The sequence below is a fragment of the Zosterops lateralis genome (genome assembly GCF_965231275.1).
Source record: "Zosterops lateralis genome assembly, chromosome: 3".
NCBI classification, from domain to species: domain Eukaryota; kingdom Metazoa; phylum Chordata; class Aves; order Passeriformes; family Zosteropidae; genus Zosterops; species Zosterops lateralis.
Window position 1 is genome coordinate 89,502,703 of NC_139764.1, and position 22,074 is coordinate 89,524,776.

The following is a 22,074-nucleotide window of genomic DNA, read 5'->3' on the forward strand; positions in this document are numbered from 1 at the left end:
AGGAAGAATCAATCTTGTACGTAATTTCTCTTTTTAATTTTTACACAGATTTTTAGCTTAGTTTTTTAAACTGCATTATTTATGTAAGCTCTTAATGATAAAATTACTAAATATGTGTTTGTGGGCTTTTAAATTTTTTCAATAAATAATATATTACTTCACCCAATATATCCAACAGCCACAGAAAAACCTAATTGTCAAGTAGGAAGAACAGCCTGAGAGATTAATGTTATTTTAGCTGTGAGACAAATTCTAGGTTGGAAAGCTAAATTTGCCTTTGCCTTAAACCATTGTAATATGCAGCAGTAGGTTATGATATGTCATAGAGTGAGGTCTGAGTTAAACTAATGATTGGTGTATTCTCCAACATATAAAGCACTCTCCAGGTTAATAACACATATCAATTGTGATAATATCAGAGAATGAGATGGTTCTCTCTATGAGGTCCAGAAGAAAAGGAAAAACATTGAGGAAAAACATTGCGTTTTTGGAGGTGGAGATGGAGATATTATCTTGCATTCATTGTGACTGCAAGGCACAAGCTTATCACTACAGTGACAACAGTAAAGGAGAAACAGGTCAGGATATCAGACCTCCAAGACTGTGAAATATGTTGAGAGACAAAGCACCAGAATGATGGTGGCACAACAACTAATATCTGCAGGAACAAATCTGCAGTGATTTAAACCCCATGTTTAATGCTGCTGTGGACAAGCAGAAACAGTGGCATGAGAACTCAGTTTCTCTATTTCTCTCCATTTCAATAGTGGAAATATTAAAACAGCAAAGCAGCTAGAGGTAACAAAACCCAATTAAGGCTCAGCTTTCAGATAACTTTCAGTATTTATATGCTGGATAAGAAATGTTCATTCATTCATTACACCCTCTCTTCTCGCAGCTATTTCTAGCTCCATTGCTGGCTATTGCTCACTATTGGATTTATTTCTCCCAGAGATTATTTTAATTAAAAAAGGTATTTCTCAAATTTTGTAAAACTAAAGAAATAAAAGCATAGGAATATTTTCATCAAAAATATTTATTTTTGAATGAAAAATATTTTCATAAAAATAACCAGTTATTTATCTTGATAACCATATTTCACCAATATTTAGCTTGATATCCATAGTCTCTGGCAAAAATTATTTAATGCTCTTTAGCTATCCTTAGAATTTCAAATCTGATACAATATCTGATTGTACAATTTGAGTCTGAAAGATATGCTGTTTACTCAATAGAAATTGCCCAGAGAAAACCCAGAATCATTTGCTAATGAATGTCTCATATTTTATTTATCTTCTCCACATAAAAAGGACTGCTAAGTTAAAGTTGTGGTTAAAAGAAAATCCTAGAAATATTGGAACATTTTAATTCTAGAGATCTAGGTGAAAACAGAGAAAGAAGAGATAAAAAAGAGGACAAAAGATATACTTTCTCTTACAAAGACAAAATTAAGGCCAAAACCTGCCTTTCTAACACAGCACAGAACACCTCCAGGCTCCAAAAACTGCCATTTACATGAGCATCACTAGCATCAATATTTTAGCTCTTTATTTGCTGGCTCAGGTTAGGAATACCCTTTTCCTCTCTGTTTGCCTCACAGGGATCTGGGCAACACACCTGACAAAGCATAAAAATTTTGCTGGGCCTTCCACAGCGATCCATGACCTTCTATATTTGAAAAGTACACATACACCCCTATTATGCTGTCCAAGTTTTCTTCAATAACCATTTTTTTTCTATATTCTTTCTCTTTCTTCAAGGAAAAGCTAAAAATACATTTTCTGAAATAAAAATGTAGCTTTGCCAAATTTGGGCATAATAGACTTTTTTCAATCATGGGCTAAGATATTTTATGTCTCAAATAAATGATTACTGATAATTATTTTGCAGTTGGGTTGATATACTAGTTTTTAACTTTTTGACTATTTGCTTATAGCTAAACAAAAGAAAAACTTAGAGGACTTTTAAAATTCCATTTTCCCATATCTGTAATGTTTTAATTGAGCAGCTGTTTGTTCAGTCATTTCAAATTATATCCAAAAATATATGCATCTTGGTCAACACTCTTTAACAATTCTGCATTTTCCATGGTTGAAGAGCAAAGATAGCCTTCTCATGGTAAAGGAATTGCAGTAGCTATGAAATCAAATCCTGCTGTGCTTTCCACAGTTATTAGGTTTTATTTTCTTAAAAGAGACAAGGCAAAATAATTCCTTGAAATGACATTGACAATTGACATAATAGCTGTACTTAAAAATTAAGTTTACACATAGGAATATTGAAATTCCTACTACTTTATTTAATATTTAAACATTCTCTCCATTTAGATATTTTTCTTTATTCTTTTTTAATCAAAAGAAGAGTATTTTCCTTTTCCTCTTTAAATAGAAAACTTTAATATACAAATGACTGCAAATCTCTCTCACCTAACATCAATGTAAACTAGGAGGAATTGCAACAATGCCAAGTAAAACAGCTGTTGGGGAAGGCTAAAGCATAAAGTGATTAAGCACTTCATAAAACTATAGTTGCCATGATAGATAGTACATTGCATGACATTAGGTCAAAGGAAAACCTAGAAAAATATTTACAAAAGGTAATCAAATAACACCTTAATTGATTAATAATTTGCTTTATAGAAACATTTGAATATATGAGACTGTCTTCTTTCTATGCCAAATCCTTTTAAATGAAAAAATTCCTCCCTCTCATCTTACCATTTCTTTTGAAAAATCTGGACTGAAACACAAGAATAGTGCCACAGGGAAATTGCATCTCAGTTTCTGATAATTAGCCTTTTTCCAACCAATAGACCACATTCTTCTAGAAGGCTAAGTCTCCAGTGATGCACCATCTTCATCCTTTAAGGAGAAAAATACAATACATAGTAGGAAGCTCCAGGCCAGAGATTAACCCATAAATAGATATAGAGTTGTAAATTGATTGTGTCTTTAGTATTAAATGGCAGTTGAGAGAGAAGTCATGAAAATGAAAGACAACTAATGAAAGACAACTAATGTTTTCCTATGTTAAAGATTTTCTGAGATCTTCTGGAGCAACATTTAACACATTATGGACTAAAATGAGTTAAAATGTCCTGTCTTTCAGCGGTGCTGACATTTGCTATTCCTATTGGCCTGAGTAGGAAATTTGAGCCTATAGCACCTTTGAGCATCACATAAGTTTTATTTAAATGGTTACTTTTTAGGCACTCAAATTAAAAAAAAAAAAAAAAAAAGGCTGTTTAAGTGTAATATTATGAAAACGTGTGATTTTCAGCACTTTGGATTCACATCTTGTCTGTACTTAGAAAATCAATGTGGACTCTCTCCAAATCAATCTGAAGTGAAAGTTCCATACTAAACGTAGAACTTATTACAAGTGTATTTGCAGAAAAAGAAGTGCAAAGTAATGCCAGATTATCACTAGTGCATAAGTAAGCATTCCTTGTACATGAGTCAATCATTTATAGAAAGAGGATATAAATAAATGATGTTCAAGCCTTCTTTCAAATACTTAGATTTTTTTATATGATACATTTTAGAACATTTCACAGCATCTAAAATATATAAAAATAAATATCTACAATATGTACAAAGTATGTTACAATCCAATCTTTAAAAAGAATTGCAAAGACATGTTCTTTAGCTCATATTGAGGTAAGTAGGTTTCTGTAAGACTGAGAAGAAAGAGGATAGGCAGTTATTTTGAAGGAATCCCTTTGTCCAGTTGTAGTCTGTACCACAGCTAAAAGTGTGTGGCATCCTCTGGCAGTTGTAGTGTATTGAGCCAAAATCATCCTTGCTGTAACTCCATCGAAGTAAGTTTAGTTATGCTAGGGACAAATTTATTCCACTCTGCATTCTCTGTTTTGACAATGTCTTCTGCAGAAACCCTCATGGCTTCATCGATATTTGAAGTCATATTCATCCCGGGTATGTGGAGATGCAGTTCCGCTGACTTCAATGGGCTGAGCATAGCTGGGATATCTGTAGATAAAATAAAGACCTTAACATCATTTCACTGCTTGTATCAGGTGGCTGGCTAACTCACTCTCTGATTATCTCTCCCTGAACATTATGCAGGTGATAATCTATTAATAAAATGGTCTTCCAGAAAACATTTCAAATTGCATTTGAATATTTTAAGTGAAAGTTTCTTGATTGAAGACTAAGGGCATTTCTGATGCATAAATCTTGATGTTGTTTTAACTTCTCAACATTTTCATGTGTTCTATTACTTATTAATATGCACTATTAGGTAAATGGCCCTGTGGTTCCTTATCCAGATGACTCTCTGACCAGTAGAGCACCACAGCTTCCTGTTTGCAAGTCAGTCATGGAATCATTGGTAGTTTTGGTTTGTAGAGACATTTAAAGACTATCTAGCCTAACTCCCCTGCCATGAGCAGAGGATAGAGAGAAGGATGATAAATGAGAAACAAAGGGTAAAAAGTTATTTAGCTACACTGTCTTATGGGTTTCATATTTGTAACTTTACTTGTGCTGTACATAAAAGAATGGCAATAGTACTGAATTCAGGTGAAAAAACCATTCCTTCTACATTAAGAGAAAAGTGGCTTCCCAGCTGTTCCTGAACACATGCAATAGCCTACCTAACATGAAAAAGAACAGAAAATTTTGGAAAATAAATTAATATTAATTTCTTATTTAATCAGCCATCTCACACCAGAATGCATGCTAAGCAGGTAATTTGAAATAGTAAAGGACATTATGATAGTTCAATCTCTACGCCCAATTTTCATTAAAATATTTGTTTTAAAATATACCACAACTTCAGATAATTAGATCAGAGTAGAATACAGCTGTTCATAAACACAGTCCAAAGATAGGGAAAATGATTTTCATGCTTTCAGGTCCTTGTTCTTTATTTACTTAGGAGTCTAAAAGAAGTAGTTATCCAAAAAAAATATTTGTATAAAAATATGATTGCTTTACTCCCTCCATATCTGCATTTGAAATAAATGTGGTGAAATTTTCTTTCCTCATTATATAATCAAAGTCATGGCATAGTCTATAAAACATTTATTTTAATTTTCTTTTCTTACAGTCTTTTAAACACCCTTACTTTCTTTTAAACACCCTTCTCTCTTTATGCTCAGATCCCAGGATGGATGCACAATTAGAATTTACTTCTATGGAATCAAAAGGCATAGGGACCAGTATACTAACAGTGGGTAATAGATACAGTACCATTTGATGGAATTGTGTTTATGTTGGTCAATACAACGTGCTCTGAAAGTTTTGAAACGTTATCAAAGTTGCTGATCTGGGTGGTCAAGGATTTCCGACTCTCTGTACTGGCACGACCTCTGGTGAACCGTTCGTCATGGTGGCTGCGAATGCCAAAGATGCAACAGGAAAATGCTGCTTTAAATTCTTCTCTAAATTTCCCTGTCAACCACAAAAATGACTCATGAAAAGATTGTACTATAAACCGCATTTCATTAAACTTTATAGATTTGGATGTAAAGGAGTTATCTAAAGCAAAATTAATGCAAACCACCCAGATGCTCTTCTAATGCAGAAGTAGAAATTCACAGTTTAATCATATTGGAGAAAGAAAAAAGACAACCTTTCTAAGAAGACATGTGAGGTGTGATGTGAAGGCTGAATTATTCTTGGCTAGACAGAATGGACAAACTAGAATGATTAACGAAACCACCTCATAGATAGTCTGCTGATTAATTACAAATGTAACAAAAAAAAAGAAAAAAATTGAGCAAATATAGGCTTGAATGATTGAATACTTAATTGATATGTGAAAAGAGAGAGACTAGCTATTTTGTGTTTTATCATTAATAGATTAAAAAAAAAATCACAATGTTTGACAGTCCCATGTTTTTGGGGCTCAGAGGAAATTGTTCAGATAATTTTCACACTACGCACCACAAAAAAACTACAGTGGGCCAATATGTAGTGAGGATCAATAGAGTTTTGCCTCCCTGTATTTAGCTGCAAAATACCAGTTCAGGTCCTGATTCTGCTCTCCAAGCCAAATGACACATATACAAACTAAGACAAATCTATCCTAATAAGTAAACAGCATCCTGGCTGGTTCTTTGAAGTTGACCCTAATTGGCACAGTTTGGTCATGTAAGTACAATTGAAGACTCACAACCTCGAAATCCCAATCCTTGAATATATCATGCCAGCTGGGGACAGCCCCTGGACTGTGCTACCTGCCAGAGAGCATCTTGAGATTGTTCAGAGGAATGGTAATTGTTTCAGATCAAAGTCATGCCAGGAACTTCTCTACCACATTATTGTCATGGACAGTCACGTTCTAGCACTTGGCCTCAGGCCCTGGCACACTCTAGGTTACTTATTGATATCCTGAAGGTAATGGGATACTTCAGGCAAATTCTTCAAGGAAGAGGATCTAGCTCCCACTGGAGGAGCTGAGCTGAAGTTACACGGTCATTAATTTTTGCTATGGCTCATTACATTCAAATTATACATTAAACTTGAATTCTAGGTAACTGTAACTTACCACTGAGGAAGTTATAAATAATAGGATTGGCTGCACTGTTTGCATATACAAGCCAGTGTGAGAATGTGAACCAGGCGTATACAGTTTCTCTGTCATCAGCATGATTAAACATCCCAAAAACCCTACAGAAAGAGAAAAGCAAACCTGAAAGATGGTAAAATTAGAATTTATTTTAAAAGATTTTACAACTTCTAGCCCAATCTTATCTCTGATTACCTATTTGCAGTACCACAGAAAGGCTGATTCAACAGTGTTCTTGCCTTGGTGGTTTAGCAGAACTGAGACTTTACTATGGTGAAAATGCACAACTTTTCTGCCAATTAACTAAAGTCATCTGTTGTCCAATAAGCCAAGAAAAGACAGGAAACATTGATTTTGATGTACTCATGTCACTGGGCTTTCTGGCTCTAGGCCCACTCTCCAATACACTTTCTAGGCTACTCTCCAAATATCTGTGGAGTTGAAAAGGCATTGAACTGGCAAACCTGAGGCTACCATAGCAGCTTCTATCCTCCAGGGAAATCTGCATTTCCCAGACGCTTTACCCATCACTTCTACCATTTAAATAAAAATCTAACTCTGGGCCTACTCTGCTATTGTTGTTGAGGCAGCCTGTGTATTTCCTCTGTTTTAGGTTGAAGGTGGCCTGAACCATCTGGAAATAGTTTTCTCTCTACATTTTCTGTGAAGAGACTTGAGAATGAAAAGTATTTAAATTAGGCCTCAAGAAAGGGCCATTGAGTGGGATGTACTTAAACCTTGAAACTATCCCTTAAAAACTAAAATGTTCCCATAACACTCCAATTAAGAAAGCACCAATGACATGCTCATTGTTTTTTAGGATATTCAAATCTTCTGCTATGTACCATTATTTATTGGTATTCCAATTATTACCAAAGCTCCAGTCTGTCAGGCACTATACAAAAACCAAGAGTGGACACAATTACATATGAAACGCACAGAGAGAAAAAGATAAAAAATTAAAATACAGCTTCATAGGACCAACTGAAGGGTTAGATAAGGGTCTTGAAACTGTACATGGGTAGTTTAGGTTTGAACTCAGAATTTCACAGTCCTTGGAGTCAAGCCACAACATTACACTCTGCTGCTCTGCTACACTCTACTGCTAGCCTTCAGCTGCTGCTTTAGGTGACTGCACTTCCACGGGAACATTTACAGCAAAGATGTAATCCCATGTAAATTATGAGATTTATAAGGAGATAGGTTGGGTCATTTTCATGAGGAAGATCTTGTTAATAAGAGTTCCACAATCTGGCCTCTAATTTAAGTAATATGGATAGGCTATATATATAAAATATATAATTGCTTGCTTATTTTCTATTTCTTTATCATGCAATAAGCTTATCCTTCAAAAGTATCTGCTAGAATAAAAGGAATCTTGTAGCAGAGGATTGTTTTAAACAGAAAGCTTTACCAAGTGTTTATATTTTGGGATAAACTTTACCTTTTCAAGACATTGAGGATGCTAATTGGTAGATAGCAAAGTGCAAAAACCAGAAGGACAACCATTAGCATACGTGCTGTTTTCCTTCTTGCACGAATCTGTTTTATTTCAGCTGCCACAGCACTAATCTTTGACTTTGTTGATTGTCCCAGCCCTCGGGGCTGTGCTGAGGGCTGCTGAGGCTTCCATTTCTTCTGAACAACGGAAGAAGTTCCTGGGATCTAAGGCAGACAAAAGAAGGGAAGGGGCATTTTGAAAAACATTTTTAAAAAACTATTTTGGCTACAGATATAACATGAAAAATAGACACCTTGACATACACAATGCAAGCTCACAGGGATAAAAAGGATTTTTAAATTAAATTAATTGATGCAGCTGCAGGAAACAAACTGAATTTCAGACACACTAGAGGGACTGCATAAAAATTGTTTTATATGCAGATATCAACTGATGTTCTCAAAATTTCTTTACTTCCCACATACCTTGATTTATTTCTGTCTTCAGACTATCAAAATTACCACCCCTGGTGCTGCAATTACATTGCTATAAAGTTCTACATTCAATGTTTTGTTGTATAGCACAGTAGGCTTTCCCATTAATATGCTGCTAATATAAGATACTAAACAGTTTTTCAGTACTGCAAAACAAGGATTTAAAGCCTGAATAGCTTTAAGTGCGGTAAAACTTCCATGCATGTAACCTAGATGACAGTGAAGTAGCTAAAGAAATAATCACAGCTGAAGTGTGGATCTCTGCAAAGTTCTTCAAAACTGAGGGAGATCATGGAAAAGTGCCAAGACACAGGAGGAATTGAATTAGTCAAAGACATGTTGCAATGAGTGTATGTAGGACCATGCTATTAAAAAAAATTGGTTTTTGTTTTCTGTGCCCTCACATAAGACAAGCCAAGTAAAATAATTTTGCTTCAGTTCTAAATTACTTCCTGCCTGCAGCAAAATGTGAAAGAATACAGATGTCAAGGACTTTCTCAGAGAACTCTATCACATTACATTTATAGTATTTTCAATGTCATACAGTGTGAAAACCTTTTGGCTAGAAATACAGTTTTATTTATGTGTAGCACAATAGTGTGTAGGGTGACTAATCTCATGTGAAATCTTTCAAGTTCAAAAGTATCTGGAAAGTTCATATTGTGTATTGTAACTTTTTTTAAAAATAATTATTATCCAGACAAACTGACCAGAAAATGATGAAAATTTTTATACTTATTTAAGAAAGATAAAAGTAAGCTAAAAAGCATGCACATTCTTTTGTGTTCTAGAAATTGTTCTAGAAAAGAATTGTTCTAGAAAGCTACTGTGTTGGAGTTTTGGTGAGGTTTTGTGGGGTTGGGTGGGTTTTTTTGGTTGGTTTCTGGTTTTGGTCTATTTATTTATTTTTTGGTAGGGGGGAGGGGGTTGTGTGTGAATATCTTCCTTGCACAGACAAGCCCCTAGTTCAGCATTTATGTGCACCACCAAACATGATTTACAACTATTGGAACAGAAAGGATTTTCAAGCCTTGAAACAGGCTGCCCAGGCAAGTGGTTGAGTCACCACTCCTGGAGATATTTAAAAGATAAGTAGATGTGGCACTTAGGAACATGGTTTAGGGATGGACTTGGCAGTGTTAGGTCAATGGTTGAATTAAATTACCTTAAGAGCCTTTTTCAAGACAAATGTTTCTACAATTCTATGATGATGTGTTGCTTCGTGTATCATTCCAGCACCCCCACAATCATGTATGTACAAGTATACACAAGTGTACACATGGGACCATAATGCATATATTTGCTTGTTGGTAATAAATCAGTCATAGAGATAATTTTGAAGCATTTGTGCAATTCCAAAGTTTTACGAAAAGCCTATTAGCTGTGAATAAACAAGTAATAAAATTTAGAGTTACTTTCTTATGCACCTTTTCTCTATCCCCTCACATAGTTTTCAAGGGGTTTATAACCAAAGAAAATCTCTCAAATGTAGTATCAACTTGCAAAGATTGGAAGGGTATGTTTCAACTACCAAAAAGAAAACGGATAGAGTTCCTAATTATTACTACAAATGGGCTTTAGTGTCAATGCATTTGGACATCAGAAAATTGAAGCATACTTGGAACTTGATATTAGAAATTGTGTATCAACACTTTCATCCTAAGTCCATTCAGTTCTATAGTTCTATTTGTTCAGAAGCTGTTTTTAATCTACTTAAAATACACCAAGAACACAGACTTCTAAATCACTACTTCTTTGCTAATATATAAAATAAATTACTCAAAATTTCTAATTTTTTTGCATGATTGTTCTTGTCTTTATAAAGGTGAATCATTAATTCAAAGATCTGCTTGATTTACACAATCAGAAATTTTAAGAGCTATTAATTACACAAAGTACAGTAACAATAACTTGTAAATCAATCTTCTATTTTTCATCTAAAAATTTGCGTGCACAACACATTACATTTCAAAATAAAACCTTTAGAAAAAATGTAGGGCATAGAAAGCATCTACTGTTTGTTGTGTTTTTTCTGTCACGTAGACATGAAAGGCTCATTGTACCTTGCAACAAGATCACCACATTTAACTGAATTTCTGGTAAACAGCATGTTTTTTCTAATTGAAACTGTTACCAAAGAATAAATTTAGAGCACTGCATTCATTTGTGCTACATGACTGATTACAGCACACCTGCTGCACTTAGGAAAGTGCCTGATGCCTGCAGCCAAGTCACAGCTGATAATAGATGTGCAGTGGTTTTAATTTCACTTAGTGCAGCCTCTTATACATAGTTCTATCATCTATGCCAGGCAGAGAGACAGATGTAATTTGGCAGCACTGATAGCACTGAACCTGTAGTAGAATTTCTCTTTTAGCCATTGAAAAATAAAGGATCATTCTAACCTTGTCAGCATGCAAGATGAATAAGGAGAAGAGACATTGTGAAGAACAAATAGACCAGCCAAAACAACTGGGGAGTGGAGGGAGGAAGGAACCCAAATAAAAGGTTGGTTTCCAGTCATTCAACTCCTGCTCTGAATCTGAGATAGCAATTTCTACTCTGTGTAGGTTAAGAACAACTGCTTTGCATTAACTTGGTTAATTAAGAGCTTGAGAGGGTAGGCAGATTGTAAAAAAGGTATAAAAGAGAAGCTTGAGGAAGACTATGGTGATAAAGTCATTGGGCGATACAGGACAGATTCAGCAAGGCAGAGCGTACTATGTTTAGACTGAACTTAAAACCAAAACTAAGCAAGAAATACTTTTTTTCTGGAGAAGAGTCCCCTCAAACTGTAAAGGTTAAATTTTATCTCCAAGATACCTTGTTACTTAATCTTATCAAAATAAGAAATTAAAAGCAAAAATAATAATTTAAAGCTGACGAGCATGATAAAGTGAAATTCTGGTTTAACCTAATCTGATTAGAAGTGACAATAATTGCTGTTATGACTTATGGATGATAACAAAAATCTTGAAAGTGGATTTGGTATTTCCTGTATATGGGTTACTTGTGAGAGACACATTCTGTCAGTATAAGATTTTATTTTTATCATATGTATATTTAGAAGTAAATTTGTGATTTCTCTGATGAATCAATTTGAACTGCATGAAAAATATTCCTGATGGGACAGGTACTATCCCCTGACCAGGACACCCTCAAAATTGGATGGTATCAAACATGCTGGTGAGAGAGAAGTGATTCATGCCCATATGTTGATGGAAATATGAAACATTGCTAGAGCCACTTGAAAGGGAATATCTTGAATTATTTCTTCATCGGGATGAGTTTATTATCCTTTACAGAATGACAGGGCAGCTGGTGGTGGACTACAGCTATAGATAAATCCTGGACAAAGCAGGAGACAGAAGAGAGCATCACAAACTGGTGCATGACAAATTACAGTTCACATACACAAAATAATTTTTAAAGATTCCTGAAAAAAACTACTTTTATGCAACTTAAATTCAAATGTTCTCTGTCTGTTTGTCTGCTTAATGGGGTTTTTTGTTTGTTTTGTTTAGTATTCTTGTTTTCTTTCCTTTATTTTTTATTTGAAACTTGAAAAAAACAGATGTTTGTATTAGAAATTGTGTGAATCATTTGTCATCAATTCACATCAAGTACGATAACAGCCAGCTTCACATCAGGCAATTCCAGTCTCCCAGTACTGATAGTTGGACCTTCTAGTTTACATTTCGTTCAGATTGGACCTGCCATCAACCTAAGTAAGAAAAATAAAAATAAAACTAACAAAATGAGAAGGTCAGTCTTAAATTTTGACTGCTACATGAGATTTTATCAGTATAAATAAAGTCACCTAAGTTATTTTGTTAAGTATTTCAGATGCAGTGAGGGAGATCTTTCTTCTATCTATGATCAATTTTTCTGTTGCTTTTTGTTTACTTTTTCTCTAAGAGAATGTCCTTCACAGACACAAGAAACTTTCTGACTGCCTTCATTTTTTGATACATCTCAATGCCTATCCAAGGTGGCTGTATACCAGCATAGATGTAAAAATCAAAGTCCTAAGTGACAACATGGAGTTTATAAACAAAGAGGTTTTACATGGGAATCTGCACAAAGTTGCAAGAGCAAGTAAAGAGAGCCAATGCTACGTGACTTACCTGGCGACACCACAGCTTCCGGAATATCTGCAAATAGGCCAACACCATAAGACACAGTGGTGCCATGTATGTCACCAGAAAAAAGCATGTGTGATACATCTTGGGGTAAATCTCAGCTGGAAAGAGAATTCAAATAGGAAAGGTGCATTTAAATACGCATACGTTTAAAAATCACTTAAGAAAAAATATTCATATAGATATGCATGCATTTTTCAACATAATAGGAAGATGTACCAAATAATATTATGGTCAAGATTGCTTTTTTAATCACTTCTAGATACATTCTATTAGAAACATGCTTTTTATCTCAAGGATCTCCTGTATCACATTACTGATTTCTTATCATATTTTTACTTTATGTATGGAGTCTTAAAAAGTTTTACTTTTTGTTAAAACAGTGATGGATTAATTTTGTTATCTTAAAATGAAATATTATTTTAAAGTGAAAATTTTGTTATCTAAAAATAGGCAATTAATCATCCAACCTACCTCAACCTTGACATATTGAAAGGTTGTATAACTGTCTTTAGTTTTAATTCTGAAATGGCTACTATATATCCCTGAGTAAACTGCACAATCCCTCACCTATAAAGACTGCAACTGCCAACTGTGGAGCACAGGACACTTATGGGAGGAGAGACAGACATTTCATAAATCACTCTTGGTGGCAGAATATATGTGATTAAGACTCAGTAATTAATTATCATTATTAGATTTAAAAAATAGAATCAATACATTAAAGTGCTTTAAACCTAGGAAATCTCCAAGATGGTTTTTGACTCAGCTTTAACAATAATGAGTTTGGTACTGTTGTGTTCTAGTTTCCCATGTATCTGTTTTCAAAAGACAACCTATGTTGAATGTTATTTGCTTAGAGAAAACATCTTAAAAGTGCTGTGAGCGTACTGAGTTTTAAGAATGTTGTGTCTTAAGCTCCATCACTAGTTTATACCAGAATGTGCAGTGCCTGAAAACTTGTCTGCTCTTTTGCAATGCTAAATGTAGTTTGCTATTACCAATTGTTGGTATTAATTACAACTTAACATCTATGGATGGCCTCAGAAAAGGAATGAACATTTTGGAGAGTAACAACACATAGCAGAAAAGAAACTGCACCCTATAAACAGTCAAATTGTAAGATAATCCTTTGATAGAGTAAAGAAGGAAAGATTATGTTAATGTCCAGAATTTCCAAATGTTTCAGGATTATAAGATCTGCAAGTGAAATTCTGTATTGATTGCTGTTTTATTTAAAAAAAAAAAAAAAAAAAAAAAAAAAAAAAAAAAAAAAAAAAAAAAGAAGAGAGAGAGAGGGAAAAGAAGGGAAAAATAAAGAGTTGCAGGAGATCAAAGCTTTGGTGCATTGAAATTATTTTCTGCTTGTTAAAGTGACTGGGACTGTGGACCCTATCAAAGAAGAGCATGCCAGGAGAATCTCAGAGCTTGTAAAGACAAAGATATACAAAGATTTGCCCCATAACTCTCATAGCAGGAAGGAGAACACCATCATGTAAATTCCAGGCTCACTCTTAAATGCAGACTCAAGTAATTTCAGACTTGTCATTGGACCTAAAAATGCCAGCTGGTTCACCAGTCAGAAAACCTTCAGTATCAAGGAGATGGAAACCTGCTACGGAAAAATCCAGCCAATCTTCATTCCCAGCAAAGGTAATAGAAATGCTGCCACTGACATTTGATAGTCTCAATGGATCAGGGTTTGAAAAATTCATATGAGTAGTATTTGACTTCTAACTTGCTCTAGTATCCTGTAGCAAACCAGTTTACAAACTCCTAACTAGCAGCTGCAGCTACTAACTCTTGTCAATGTCCCTGGGGGAGCCAGACCACTTGGGGCAGGTTTATTATAATTGGCATTAACCTGAGATTATATGTTGATTGATGATCTCAAACTTGCTTTTGCATTCCAGAAGATGCAGCCTCACAGCAGTCCTGCTAGCCAGAGAAATACTGACATGCATGCTTCACAGGTGGAGAGATTAAGGAGAAACTGGAGTAACGTGACTTACTGGGATCACAGGAGGTCAGAACTGAAAGTACATTCTTTCTGCTCAGGAGGAGGTGCCACCTGCCTCATCAATGCTCTGCCGGCAGGCAGGCCCCTTTCAGGTAGAAGGACGGTATATATTTAAAAGGCCATCTGGAGTTTATGACTTCCAATTTAGCATTCCAAGTAAAGTGAAACATTAAATGAGCCTAGCTATCTACAAAGAACTGAGGACCAGGTTGGAGGAAGATCCTAACACTTGCCTTTGAAGTTTAGCCACCTGGAAAGTGCCAGCTGCTAAACATCAAAGGAAACCTGTCCCTCCTCCACCCAGGGCAAAGCCCCTTGCAAAAGTTTTCCCTAAGAAGCATGACTCTGTTTAGCTTCTCAAGCCAAAGAAAAGCTTTAAAGCTGTTTGACAATCACAGCAGCAAGAAGGAGGAGGGCTGGCTAAGGATACTATTCATTTATCAAGTGAGTTGCAGGCTCCCTGAATGCAAACATCAATCAGTGGTTCTGCCTGAGTGGGATGTCTGAAACTCTTACTGCCAAGCAGAAGAGGAGAAAAGTGTCCTTGCCTTCTCTATGGTCACATAATGGACTTCAGGACAGGGGGAGATTGTTCTTAACTGAAATAACTACCTCTTTAAGAATAAAACAATGACTCTCATGTCTCTGGCTGCTATTCTATTGCAAAGAGAGAATAAAACATAAAGCAAACAGGTGGTCATAGGGGTTGGACTGGGTTCAGATGAGCATTCCTATTCAGCTTCATTCATACACTGTAATTACCCCACCCGATAAAGGATCAGTATGTTAAAACAAGCTTTCATCTTTCTACTGCAGGGATTATTAAACACATTTTAAAATTTTCTAAAGCTTCCCTCTCCACATGATCTTCCATTCCCAGCCTGAAATTGGTAGACTGAAACTGGATTTTTGCCAAAATTTTAAATCAAACTGAAATAAACAGACTCAAAATGTTTTGCTATGTCTAGCAAATGAAATAGTCCCTTTGGTCATAGTGCTTAAAAAAATTGGTACTCCTGACAGGTTCCTTAAGAATAGGGAAAAACAGGACTATCAAGTTTGTTGAGCATCAGTAGGGTTCCCAGGTTCCCTAGTCTCAGGAAGATACTTATGAGGTTTTGGAGTTACCAATATAGAGAAGCAATGCAAATAAAAGTTTATATTTGTAAAATAAAGCTGAATAATTAGAGATGTTAGGAAGTGGGTGCCAATAGCATAAAAAAATCAACCACATAATGCAGTGCTTCCAAACTAAGTTCCTATGTCAGATTACTTATGGTTAGCTAACACTAAAATTACATCTTGAAACCTAATAGATTGTGCTTATCAATAACACCCAGTATAATTTTAGTGTTAGAAATATTCTGACTTCCTTCTGCATTAAAATATCCCATGAGTTTTTCATTAAATTCTGAATACTTCAATGAACAGGATGTATAAAGCTTCTTGTAGTACTGCAATTTCCAGCTATTTGTTTTTCAGAATGAAGACAATGTGGTTTTGTACTATTGTATGAGTAGTCTAAGAGGGAATGGAACACAAAGTCTTCCCTTTGTTTCCATTCAACCATGCAGTTTTGGGAAAATATTACCTCCATATTCTTTTTATCATTTGCAAAGGGCTTGGCTAATGCACTTTGGCTAACACTCTCTTCTTGAACAGCTCTAAGACAATGTACTTAGCTGACTTGGACACATGGTGAACTCATTTTAATAGACATTTCTTTTATTTTGGCACTTTATCATCAAATTCAGCCCAGCAATTACAGGCTATTATAGAACTGCAGCCAACTCTGGCTCCTTAAGTGAGCCTGCATAAGGTCACATGTTGGATCCTTCTGCATTCCCAAATAAAATATTGTTATTAGACAGTACTCAAGATGAAAAACCCTCAGCCTAGAACTGGCAATGAATTTTACATTCAGGACTGCCAGAAGCAATTATAAAGAAATTGAGCCCTGTTTTAGGCTGAACTATTGCTCCATTTGCAGCCACTGGCAGCTTTCCAACAGCATGCTCAAATCTTATTAGTCAGGGTGGCGACTATTTGTTCACCCATTAAGGAGACCAAGTGTCATAGTACTGATCAGACCCTCCCTCCAGACACTCATCAGACTTTGATGGTCTCCAGCAGCTGGTCCTAAGTCTGTGTAGGGTACAGTGTTGTCTCCTGCTTTGGCATCTCTGACATCTTCCGGGACAGGGCTTTCAGTTACTCTTCCATAGCACCTCATGTTTCAATGGCCCTGGGGTCCCAGAATTACAACAGACTTCCAAAACACTTTTGGAAAGTGTTATTAAGCATCCTCTTTTTGCAGTACCAACCTTTAACATTCACAGTTTAACAGCCTCAGAACATATGGTGTACAGGATACTCTGCAAAGATTTTATCAGATGTACTGTAATTTTAGACAGAATTAATTGTATGCAGTTCTAAACAAAGCAATAAACACCCAAATACAATCCCTTTCTCTAAACTGACTCTCTTATAGGACTTTCTCAGGGTCTCTGAGGTGTGTAACACCTATATCTCCACTTTCTCTTTGCAAATATAGGTTATTTGTAGCAGCATGAATTTCTTTCTCCTTCAACACCCTCCTCATTGGCTTTTTCTTTGAACCTCTATATTTGCATAGTCAAAAAGGCAAAACAAAATCCAACAAAAACATAACTATTTTCTTTAAAAACATTAGCTTTTTATTTCTTCTTCCAGCTTTAAGGCTCACCACTCTTTTCAAACTACTGCCTTGTTACCCTTTTCTTTTGTTCTTCTTTTTGGTGGCCTTTGTGATTTCAAACCCTATTTTTCAGTAGAAAAACTGCATATTCTATGCTTTGACCTAACTCAGAGTCCTTAGACACTTTCAACAGAATGGAAATTATTTTTTAATGACACTCTGTAGTCTGAAAGGAATGCATATATATATATATATATATACACATATATATATTCCTCATTGATAAAATAAGGCTAACTCTACTTTTATTAAGCAATTCCATGATTTGAGAAATCTTCTTGTAGTTTAATGCATATAAAGATTCTTCTTTCAAATTACTATGGTAAGCTATTATCATGAACATGGAGATCTTTTTCAAGGATATCTGAAATGCACCACCAGAATAACTAGCAATGATGGTACACTGCCATTAGGAGAATTATTCATTAAAAAATGCAGCAAGATAAAAATAGGATTGTTATGTTTCAGTGGAGTGAAAAGCTTCCCATTTCAGAAAACTTTTTAATATATTATTATTATTTTCATGCTCAATATAAATAATATTTTTTTTTTAATTGGAGTGTTTGCACTCCCTTTCTGAAGCCAGACACACACAAAAAAACCCCCCGATTCTATACATGAATACTTGCCTTTATTATAATCCCCTCTATCTCTCCAAACATCCAAGTGAAGGCTCACATCATAACCTGAAGACCAGTAGATTTAAATTTAGATAAATACACTGTATAGCAGTAAAGTATTGCAAGCACATGAGAGTTTGGGTTGGTTGTTTCTTGTTAGGGATTTTTTTCTATAGTGGGTGCTTCACCTCAGGCTGCAACTACTTCAGCACAACTGAACATGAGGCACTCTTTAAAATAGAGTTCTAAGCTTACTACAGACTCTGTAGTTCAAAAGCAACACTTTCCTATTGGGAATCAAAAAGTGGCCAATACAAATCTGGAAATTCTGAGATTACATTCCCTAATGAAATGCTCTCATGACTTCCTAATTAATTAACAACATCATTTCCTAGGCTGAGATTAAAAGGACCTTTGCTGCAGAGTTAACCCTGAAGAGATGAAGGCATGAATAACTGGTTCTGCAACAAAATGAGTGGACAAAAATTGTACTTGGAATGAATGCTGTGAAAGAAAATAGTCACATAACTACTGCAGTATCCTGCAGCAGAAGGGGATACAAAATTTTTCATAGAAGAAAAAAGAACACCAGAAATAAAGAGCAGATTTGTCCTCTCAATGAAACACTAAGTAAACAGATAAACAGAGGCTTCCTCTCAGCTACAAACTTAGAGCACACCTTTGTTAGCAGTAAGTACCAGTGAGCTAGTGGCCACCTTTGGCCCCTTGCCTTGTCCCAGAGGACTAACTGGGATGAAGGAGATAAAGAACAGGGAATGTGATACCCAGTGTCTTCTCATTAATCCTCTGGTGTGTCTGTGAAAGCCAGGGAAGGAGCATCCAGAACAGCACATGGAAGAGCCCTCAGCAGTTCAGGCTGTTTAAGCTAATTTATCATGATAATTAAGTACAGGTGATCCAGTAGTATTTTATCATAATTGTTCACAGAAGATTGCTCTGGAATCTTCTTCTACAGAGACATCTCCGGGAGAATATCTGATTGTGTTTTAGCCGGACTCAAGGCTATTGAACAGGCACCTTTTAGTTATATGTTTTGGCAAACTTGGCTTTATTTTCCTGTGTGTGAATAATGGTATTTCTGATGGCCACTATATCCAGTGTCAGAGCCACAGCATGTAACTCATGCACTCTGTTAGTGTTGGAGGTCTGCCAAGGCCCACCAGAGTCGAGCCCTAACCACTTGGGTGGGTGGCTCACACCATTTGCTGTGAACGGAGACAAAATAGAAGTAGTTACTCCCTGGCAATCCTTACAGCTTCTTACAGCTTCATTCAGATACAGAACATGTTAGATTCAAAGTTAATCTAGAAGGGGAGGGTTACGCTTCTTGTGTAGACTGATTTGTTACTGATTACTTTCACAAAGTTATTTGAATGATTTGAATGATTTTGTCCATGAAAAAATTCAAATTTTAGGTTAACTCACTACCCTATAATGATGACATCTCTGTAGATTCTGCAATGACATGTAATTTGCATTGAACTCCCAGGAGATACCTATAAACACTAGTCAAATGCCAGCAATTAGCAAAATATCAGGTAAACAGAAAATTTGTTCTTGCATAGTTACTTCTCAAGGCTAAATACTGAAGTCTTTGTAAACCTGCAATGTCCATCAGTCACGCAATTATATAATCATGAGCACTGAAGGGTGGGAACATTTCTACCCTCTGGGAAGCATTAACGTGGTCAAGACACTAGTCAGACTCATTCATTTAAACTTCATTTAAAATGTACTTTAAGCCTCAACAACACAAAAGAAGTTCACAGAAATTTCACAGTGAAAAATTATAGTTCCGGGAAACCTTATATAATCAAGAACATTTTGTATTATGCTTGTACAACTTGACTTCATATTAACATCTCCTGATATTTTGATTGCTTCATAGAGGTACAAACTCAGCTCGTATGGTCAATGACAGACTCACCTCCCCAGTGCTCATCACACACTGTGAACAAGGTGGTTTTATTGGCTAATCCTGGGAACACACTGCTGCACTCCATAACAATAGCCTGAGGAATCATTATGATGCAGGACAGAATCCAGATAATTATAATGCTGTTCCTTGCTCGCTTGGCTGTGCTTTTAAACATCAAAGGGTGACAAATTGCATACCATCGATCCAAAGCAATGCAGCTGAGTGTTAGGACAGACACAGAGACTGAAACTGTCTAAAGAAAAAGGAATATTTTGTAAATGTAGGGCTTTTTCCAGAGTTTCAAAAATTATTTATTGGACTCTTCCCCCAGAGTTTTAAAAATTATTTATATTTTCAACATAGCTAGTTCTTTATCTGCAGTTGTTAAATAGACTCGCAGAAAGAAAGACTCCTTTTAAAATCACTTACAGAATTACAACAGATATCCTCATCTGCTGTACTCCTACTAGAATCCACCAGACAATTTACACTTCAAGATGCTAACTAAATTGAATAGGTGTTGCAAAAACCAAATTTTGAAATAGAAAATTTAATCAACTGGGAATTTATATCTTTATTTGAATAAATGCTTTTAAAACATTAGACAGTGAATTTTATCCTTTTTTTCTTTGTAGAAGAATTTGATAGTTTCTATGTTATATTAGTATACCAGAGCCATCATTTTGCTTTTTCTTTTTATGAGAACAATGAAACTCAGGATTGCATTAAAAAGTCCCTGACAACAATCAGATTAAGGCAGACTAAAACATTTTACCTTTTATTCAGTAAAGAAAACAACCTATCACTTCAGTTTTATTCTTTCAATTTGTATGCTAGGTGATCACTCACTCTTTAGATTTTCTTTCACTAGAAGGACGGTTTTGAATAAAATAGTTGTGATTTTGATTGTATCAAGTAGAGCTCATAGCTGCTGGGGAACTTTGCCTTTGACAATGTGGCTCTTTGGCCATAGAGGTATTGTCTGCAAATATAAATTGTGCTGGAGGCACAGAGCTGATGATCTGCATATACTCTGAGTAGTGATTAATTCTTCTGAATTTTAATGACTACAAAGCCAAGCACTTGTCATTCTAGTTTGCCCAGTCAGTTCATCCATACACCTATTCTTAGAAAAGATATTTGTCAATCATTTTGATGGAAATTATTTCAAAACTAGTTAAGTCCATGGGTAAATGAGTAGAAGCAATTATTGCTTAAGGCAGACAATGTGATCAACTCCCAGTGAACCCGGATACTTCGACACAAAATCAGTAAACACAAAAAGAGCCCATACTGCCTTCACAAGTTGGATTCTGTGTCCTGGACACTTGTGTAGCTGTTCAGATCCACACAGAGAGAATATTAATGAATTTATTTCTATTTACAGATATTTTTATTGCTTTACATCCCTTCTGAATCATTAAAAAAGATCACAAAAAGTAAAGAGCATCAGAAAAATGTCCCAAAAATGTATTGCCAGAGTCCAACGATAGATGAAAACCAGTCTTTATCATGAATAATCATATTCCCAAGCAGAACAGTCATTTAGGCCTCAGCATGTACTTTGAGATACCTATTCAGTATCAGGTATGGACTTTCATTGGATTAGAAGTATTAGGAAGATGCTATTGTAATTTCTGGTTTTTATAACATGGCTATTGTGTACACAAACAGAAAAATAATACCTGTAAGTAGGGAATCACTTTACAGAGGGTCTGCCCAAAGAACCACGTTTCTGTGATGTCCACAACTAAAGTTGCTGGAAGACAAGTAATTGTGACCAGAATGTCAGCCAGAGAAAGATTCACTATGAAATAGTTGGTAACGGTCCGCATGTGATGATTCTTCCACACTGCAAGGCAAACTGAATTTGGAAAGACAAGTTAGTGAGATGGAAATGACTTAGGAAATGCTTTAAGAGAAAAACATTTGACTTTGTGGAATTAAGGAAATGCTCATGTCCTTTGTTTAACACAGAATATCTGAATGTACAGTTCAGTGTGAGAATCATGTGTTTTCTTTTTGAGTGGAAACAAGAGAGTATATGTAGAGAGGTTCTTGATATACACAAAGAAAAGCTTTCCACTGACTGCAATGTGTGAAATAATCCAATATATAAAGCATCTTACTTCTCTGCTAGTTAATCT

General features: G+C 35.5%; 1 protein-coding gene across 1 annotated transcript in view; it reads right to left on the reverse strand.

Annotated features, from left to right (window-relative positions):
- Nucleotides 1–3,795: 3,795 nt before the first annotated feature.
- HCRTR2 (hypocretin receptor 2) overlaps nucleotides 3,796–22,074 on the reverse strand; it is a gene marked incomplete at both ends in the record, with an annotated part of 31,703 nt that continues 13,424 nt past the window's right edge. The window contains 7 exons of the mRNA XM_083858341.1: nucleotides 3,796–3,989; nucleotides 5,214–5,414; nucleotides 6,514–6,635; nucleotides 7,979–8,199; nucleotides 12,597–12,712; nucleotides 19,937–20,180; nucleotides 21,613–21,791. Of these exons, the coding sequence (XP_083714467.1) occupies nucleotides 3,796–3,989; nucleotides 5,214–5,414; nucleotides 6,514–6,635; nucleotides 7,979–8,199; nucleotides 12,597–12,712; nucleotides 19,937–20,180; nucleotides 21,613–21,791 (1,277 nt within the window). The remainder of the gene's footprint in view (nucleotides 3,990–5,213; nucleotides 5,415–6,513; nucleotides 6,636–7,978; nucleotides 8,200–12,596; nucleotides 12,713–19,936; nucleotides 20,181–21,612; nucleotides 21,792–22,074) is intronic.